An 8,062-nucleotide genomic window follows, 5' to 3' on the forward strand; every position below is an offset into this window, starting at 1 on the left:
CACACAGCGAAGGGAAAGGGTGAACACAAGACCCAGGGAACACAGATAAACGTGAAGGCAAGAGGACCTAAAACAGTGAATAAAAAATAACCACAAACTCAAAATGCTGGGTCGAGAGACCCAGGACCATGACACCTAAATGCATTGAGTTGCCACTATGTGATTGCCCAATTAGTGAGTAGTTAACGAGCAGTTCGAGGTGTACCCAATAAAGGTCACTCTTTTTTACATTTGTTTTAGAATTGCAATATCCTCTTTACACAGGGCCAGGAAAGCATTTCCCCTTGAAAAATAAGATAATAGAAAACAACCTATATTTGTATTCACTCAGGTTCTCTTCATCTAATCTGATAACAGATAAATGAGAGAACAAACCAAAAAATAAATAACTTATCAGTCAAATACTTTTTCATACCACTTTGTAAGTACGTAACTGTATTTACTTAGTATAACTGTGAATAATTACACAAAACCTTAGTGTTTCATATAAAAGCAAAGCTTCATATGTCTTCTTTCCAACAAGGTAAAGCAGGCTTTTATTACAATTAAGTTCAACATACAGTGGTTCATTTGGTGTGGTCATTTTGGAACATTTACCAGTTATCTAACCCACATGTGAATTGGAAGGACTGTGTAAGAATTGGCGGGACAACTACACACAAGCCTCATTATTATTCACACATGTGTGAATATTCATGAGGTCCTGCTATTACACACGCTACCACCAGGGACACTCTTGGTGATACACAGATTTAACACAAAATCAAGTTTATATGTATTAAACCGACATCTTGATTTTTTTGTTTTTTTAGGGTTAGTGGACCAATAGAAACCACTCTACGTTGTTAGATTTCAGTCAAAATTAGCAGGACACCGCCTCTGTCCTGTTAATTCAAAATGTCCTTCTAGTGTGGTGTGTATTCAGACGAAATGTCCAGCTAATACATGTTTACCAACGCACACACACACACACACACACACACATAGGTCAGTGAATGCTGCACACACACACTGACTGCCACCTCAGGGTGCTTTATACTGTAAGATAAATTCAATAATACACAATGAATCCAGTATGTGTGTGTGTGTTTCAGAGTGGAGAGGAAGGAGTGGTCACGGATGAAGAGCAAAGGTAAAATAATAACACACACACAGGAGGAGGAGGAGGCGTGGTTATTCATCAGTGACTCCTCCACACACACTCCTGTGATGATAGTTTGACCTCCTGATGATCAGTGAGGAGGAGCCTGAGAGCTCAGGAACAGGAAGAGGTCAGAGGTCATTCATCGAAGCTCCATGTTCAGTGTGAGGAAGTTAAATAAAACCTGCAGCCTGTGCTGAAGAGACAGGAAGTGGAAGTATTTACTTCCTGTTTTCTCCTCTGCGAGGATCCAGAGGAAGTCACTCAGACTCAGAAACACAAAAACACAGAGGCGTCCATCAGCTCTGACCTCATCACAGCATCACAGGAACCTTCAGACAGGAAGTGACCTCTGACCTCTCTCACTTCTAACCACGTGACTCAGTCAAACTGAGGGTTCATGTAACCTCAGACCCTCCTCATCATCATGTCCCCGTCATGGGTCAGATCTTCGTATGATGTCACTTCCTGTGTTTTCAGGTGTTTCTTCTTCTTGCAGGTAGAGAAGGCTTCGTTCACAGCTACGAGCTCATCACTCAGATTGAAGGTCAGTGTCACCAGTAACCTTTGACCCCCAGACTCTAAATCAAACTGTTCCCGCCTCTGACTGTGGGTCACATGACCTCTGTGTGTGTGTTCAGTGGACTATGCCCGCCCCATCATCATCCTGGGACCCACCAAAGACCGCGTCAACGACGACCTGCTGTCCGAGTTCCCCGACAAGTTCGGCTCCTGCGTTCCCCGTAAGGCTCCGCCTACAGGTGGGCAAACAGGAACTGAACAGACAGGTTTCTAATGTGTGCCTCGCTCTCTCTCACAGATACAACTCGCCCTCGCAGGGACTACGAGGTGGATGGGCGGGACTACCACTTTGTGGCGTCACGGGAACAGATGGAGCGGGACATCCAGTCGCACCGCTTCATCGAGGCGGGGCAGTACAACAACCACCTGTACGGGACGTCGGTGCAGAGTGTGCGACAGGTGGCCGAGCAGGTGACAGTCCACACTTTCCCACAGTGGCCGTTTCCACTCCCACAGTGGCAGTATTGTAACGGTGTGTGTGTGTGTTCAGGGGAAGCACTGCATCCTGGATGTGTCGGCCAACGCCGTGAGGAGGCTGCAGGCGGCACAGCTCCACCCCATCGCTATCTTCATCCGACCGCGGTCGCTGGAGAACATCCTGTGAGTCTAACACGTCACGTAAAATCATGAGGTCAGATCAAACTGCTCTCTGACTCCGCTCATAAAGGTCAAATCAGACCAACCTCCCAGATCCAGTAACAGACAGAGGTCTGCAAAAGCAGAGATGGGATTCTGACATCTGCCACCTGGTGATAGACGAGTTGTGCCTCATCCACAGACTCTAGTGTGGGTGCCCAGCTGGGCCCCCACGGGAGACCCTACCAGGGACAAAAAGCCCCCAACACCACAGGTTGCGAATCAGGGAGGTTCTTAATTTTTGATTCTTAAAGTAAATTAAAGTTCAAACATGAAAATCTCAAATGTCATTCAATTACATTCTTTAAAAGAAAATTAATTAAAATTTTAAATAAAATTTTTTTTAAAGATTTGATTCAAAGTGTTGTGGTTATGTGGGCGGAGCCACAGAGCATTTCATGTCGCTGTGAGAATTAACACGTGTGACATTGGTGCAGGGACTTGAACAAGCGCCTGTCGGAGGAGCAGGCGAGGAAAGCTCTGGATCGAGCCATCAAGCTGGAGCAGGACTTCCTGGAGTGCTTCACAGGTAAAACAACGATTAAGTTCACGAGCGTTCACGTGTGAAACGTACGAGCGTCTCGGGGTTTGATGCCATCTTTGCCTGTCTTCCAGCCATCGTGCACGGCGACAGCTTCGAGGAAGTCTACCACCACGTCAAAGTGGTCATCGAGGAGCAGAGCGGACCCTACATCTGGGTCCCCGCACGCGACAGGCTCTGATTGGCCGACTGTCTTCACGGGAACTGCTGTTAACGTCACGCCCAGGCTCCTCCCTCCCTCCAGCGGGTTTTTGTTTTCTTCTCTGGGAGGGTGACGGGCGCACGCACTGATGGATCAGGATGTTTTTAATCTGAGAGGAGGACAGACTCACACTGATTGGTTTATTATCAGTACATGATGAATCAGAGCCTGTAGACCTGGGGCCCGTTCTTCGTACGTCGCTCACTACATCCAAGATCAAATGACACATCCAAGACAAAACCATCGCGCTAACCGTGAGCTCGCTAATCCGGTTCCCCGAACACACCTGTTGTTGACGATTAGTACAGCTGGACGCAGTAATGTGACATCACTGGGTGTCGTAAAAGGGGCTACGCATCGATAGTAGAAACATTGATCGGCAACCCGCTGATTGGTCGGTGAAAATGTCGAAGGAGCGCGTTCGGTATTTTCCGGCAGCAGAGTAAGAACTCTTGAGTGAGGGATTTCAGGAGTTTCAGAGTTTAATTAAAACGCAAGGGAACGCTGCAAAGGCTGCAAAAGCAAGGAGAGAGGGCTGGCAGGAAGTTGCTGACAAATCAAACTCGTAAGTAATTTAATAATAACAATAATAATGGAGTGGATTTATATAGCGCTTTTCAAGGCACCCAAAGCGCATGACAATACCACTATTCAGTCACTTTATTATTTATTTATAGATTTATTATATTACACTATATTATCCAATATTATATTACATTATATTATATTGTTATATTATATCCCCTTTCACATTAGAGCCACGACAGGACCCACTAGAACATGGGAACAAGTAAAAGTGAAATATAAGAATATTCTACAGAATGGTAATATTTATCACTTATATTGCTTTTAGTCTCTTGGAAAGAGACCCTGGAATAATCTGTTTGTTCATAATAGCAACCAAGAAAAGGGCAGAGCAGAAAAAGGACAGGTGGTGGTCCTGCACCCCCTCGTCAACAAGTTGGTTAAGTGAATAATACCCTCACGGGAATATCGATATCTCTCAATGAGCACACTGTCGCGCTGAGCTAAAGGATCCTGTCTATCCCGCAATATACGCTGAATTCTGAGGACTCTCCTTATCAATCTTGCACCTTCCGCAATGGGTGGCTCGCGTATACAGACAGGACATGGCTGCGACAGACTTCCCAAATCCACCTTGGCTTTTATAGCCGTGGTCTCTCATCTTGATTACACGAAGTAATTTACAATTACTACTCTGAACTATGAATTACATCTGTAATAATCACATACATGTAATAGAATGTTAATAGTACATTTCCCTTTTTTAGGAAATGACCTGTATGTATCTGTGTGACATCAATACAAGGATCAAGTGCTGCATTATCTTTAGTTACATTGATGTTATTTATTTATGGTGAAACAGTGGTGGAATATCGCTGTTGTTTTCGTATAAATGAAGTGGACATACCTGCGTGGCCGCGATCTAATCCTGTTTACATAAAGTAAACCTGCTCCCGAGCAGGTTTACGCTTACGGCTCTGTTGCTATGACAGCAAGTCCCGGATGAGCTTCGGGAAACCGAACGATCCAAGATCACGCGAAATCGTCAACAATCTAATCCAGCTAACTTACTTAGCGAGGTACGAAGAACGGGCCCCTGGTACTGAAGTATTTATATCATGCTATTTATTTATTTATCTATTTATTTATTGGTTTGTGTGATGTGAAGATGGTGTGTGCGTGTGTGTGTGTGTGTGAGTGTGCACGTGTTGGTGTGTAGTGTACATACAGACTTGTGTGACTGTAAATAAACGATGGGGCTCAAACACACAGTCTATTTCAGGGCTTAAAGTAACAAACAACCACTGGACTACAACACCCACAATCCTCCTCTGCCTGCACCTCTACACCCCCACGCCCTCCCTTTCCACACTTCATCTGCTACTGTCCTCCTCTGCCTGGACTAGAACTCCTCAAAGCACCCTTTGTTTGGACTACAACTCCTCAAACTGCACTGTGTTTGGACTACAACTCCTCAAAGCACCCTTTGTTTGGACTACAACTCCTCAAACCACCCTTTGTTTGGACTACAACTCTTCAAAGCACCCTTTGTTTGGACTACAACTCCTCAAACCGCACTGTGTTTGGACTACAACTCCTCAAAGCACCCTTTGTTTGGACTACAACTCCTCAAACCACCCTTTGTTTGGACTACAACTCTTCAAAGCACCCTTTGTTTGGACTACAACTCCTCAAACCGCACTGTGTTTGGACTACAACTCCTCAAACCACCCTTTGTTTGGACTACAACTCCTCAAACCGCACTGTGTTTGGACTACAACTCCTAAAACCACCCTTTGTTTTGACTACAACTCCTCAAACCGCATTGTGTTTGTACTGCAACTCCCTGTCTTTCCCCCTGCTTCCACTAAAGCACCCACAATCCTCCTTGGTTTTGACTGCAACAACTTTATGCTGGACTACATGACCCACAATCCTCTGTCTTGACCTAAACGCACACAATCCTTCTTGGCTGAACACTGAACTGCCCTCATATGGACTACAGCTCCCATAATCCCCTCCTGATGGACAGTTTGGATTGAAACACTTCCATTTTTAAGCAAAAACGTCTGGACTGCAGCACCAACACTTCCCAGTTGTGGTGATGGATAAACTCCACCCACAAATGTCTACAGCACAGAAGGACTACATTACTTGGTCAGTCACAGGAGCTCGTTCAGTGAGAGACTGAGATTACCGAAAAGCACCACTGAACGACACAGGAAATCATTCCTGCCTGTGGCCATCTCCCTGTACAACGCATCCACTTAACACACTGTTTGCTGCTACAACTACACATGTTTCTTTTCCAAATATTTATTTATAAGTGACTTATGTATGTAGGTATGTATATATATGTATATATTGTACTATTCTTAGTTAGCGTATTGTCTGTCTTGTCTTAATGTTGGTTTAAAATGGAGCACTGTAACAAAAAATAATTTCCCCCAGGGATCAATAAAGTATTCTGATTCTGATTCTGATTCTGATTACCCACAAGTCTCAGCTGATCCAGGCCACACATGCTGCCTGTGGGTCTGTGCTTGACTACAATACCCATGATTCCCTGCTCAGATGGCAGGGTGGAGACTGTGAAATTACCCTGCTGAGGGGAAGGCGGAGCTAAAGATTGAGGTTGGGGTAGCATCAGGGGGCGGGGCATGTGTCCCGCTCACAGGACTCTGTTACCCACAGTGCTTTGGGTGTAGATGGGTTCCAGCGGGGTTTCCCAGACTGAATATCAGGGTCGTGTGAATAATAATAATTATTATAATGAAAGTAATCCTACTTATAGATGATGTAATATCATCACACACACGTGCACTCAGCGGGGTCACCTGAGGTCACGTTAGTTTGTGAGCACTGACAGAAACACTGATGTATCATTAAATCTGAGTATTGATTAGCCTGCCTCTCACACACACACACACACACACACGCACACACGCACACACACACACACACACACACACACACACAAACTCACACACACACACACACACACACACACACACACACACACACACACACACACTCATTTATGCACACACACAAACTCACACACACACTCATTTATGCACACACACAGACTCACACACATTTATGCACACACACACACACACTCACACACACTCACACACACACACACACACACGCACACACACACACACACACATTTATGCACACACACACACACACAAACTCACACACACACTCATTTATTCACACACACACACACACAAACTCACACACACACACACACACACTCACACTCATTTATGCACACACAGACACACACACACACACACAAACTCACACACACAAACACACAGACACACAAACACACACACTCATTTATGCACACACTCACACACACACACACACACACACACACACACACTCACACAGAGTTGAGATAGTTTGATGAGCGGCTCGTTGTATAATGACATGAATTAGTTATAAATGAAACTCTTGAAATATTGAAATAAATTCCTTATAAAAGCTGACTGAGTCTCCTCCATGTTGGATCCTGCGTGTTCGTGCACAGCTGACTGCTGACTCCGCCCATCAGCTGAAAGTCCTGACAAACATAAATTTATTATTTATTATATGACCAAGGTGGTGTCATAGATGCTGATGGAGCTGAGGACCTGCACGTTTAACCACAGGTGATAAATATGAGTGAACACGCCTCACATGAAACCTGTTCAGCAGACCAACAATCTGCAGGTCATCTATGAATCTAATCACAGGTCATTTTCTGCTACAGAAATGATCCCTATTAGTGCCAACTGTATGTATGCTGAACTAGTGAGGTTACAAAGTAGGGTGGGTGTAAAGAGGATTTAAAGATTTCTTCATTCATTTGAATGGAAATAAAAAGTAATAAAAGTTTAATATTTTAAAAAGTTTAAAAGCTACAGAATGAACAGTAATAGTGGTGTATTCTTAAAAAGCTGCAAGTTTGGATACCAGAACAGTTTCTGGAGAACAAAGTGTGCAGGAGAAACGCCAGTGTGAATGCTGACAGCCAAACAGACTGGTTCTTATATCAATCTGAGCACTCAAAGCACTTTATACAACTAAGGAGCTTGCAAATGTGACCTCTGTGTAGTGTCTTCTCTGGTCTGCATTCACAACAAAAAGGCAATGGTTAGAATGCTCTCTTTTTAATGTCGTGGGCAATCAGCACAAAACCTCGCAGGAATCCTCCATTGTTCTGAGGATTACATTTCCACTTGCAATGTGATCGTATAGTGGTAAATTTATACAACCAAAATAGAAAAAAACTTCAACACCATTAACATTGCATGTTAAGTTTCCCAAATGAAAGGAATATAGAAATATATTTTAAAGCTGTACATGAAACAATGTAAATTCTAAACAGTGTGGCACAGTCACATACCTGCATTCACAACAAAAAGGCAATGGTTAG

The 8,062-nt window shown here is 44.1% G+C and overlaps 1 protein-coding gene across 1 annotated transcript; it reads left to right on the forward strand.

Moving 5' to 3' along the window:
• Nucleotides 1–1,936: 1,936 nt before the first annotated feature.
• On the forward strand, nucleotides 1,937–3,270 carry LOC146661466 (disks large homolog 4-like). The gene is made up of 4 exons (XM_085419471.1): nucleotides 1,937–2,134; nucleotides 2,214–2,323; nucleotides 2,797–2,888; nucleotides 2,975–3,270. Exons 1-4 carry the CDS (start codon nucleotides 1,937–1,939, stop codon nucleotides 3,079–3,081), a joined length of 507 nt encoding a protein of 168 aa, XP_085275597.1. The 3' UTR covers nucleotides 3,082–3,270.
• The last annotated feature ends 4,792 nt before the right edge of the window (nucleotides 3,271–8,062 follow it).

The sequence above is a fragment of the Rhamphochromis longiceps genome, linkage group LG9 (assembly GCF_057381845.1).
Source record: "Rhamphochromis longiceps isolate RC_006_pf linkage group LG9, R_longiceps_female_GT1.1, whole genome shotgun sequence".
In the NCBI taxonomy this organism is placed as follows: Eukaryota; Metazoa; Chordata; class Actinopteri; order Cichliformes; family Cichlidae; genus Rhamphochromis; species Rhamphochromis longiceps.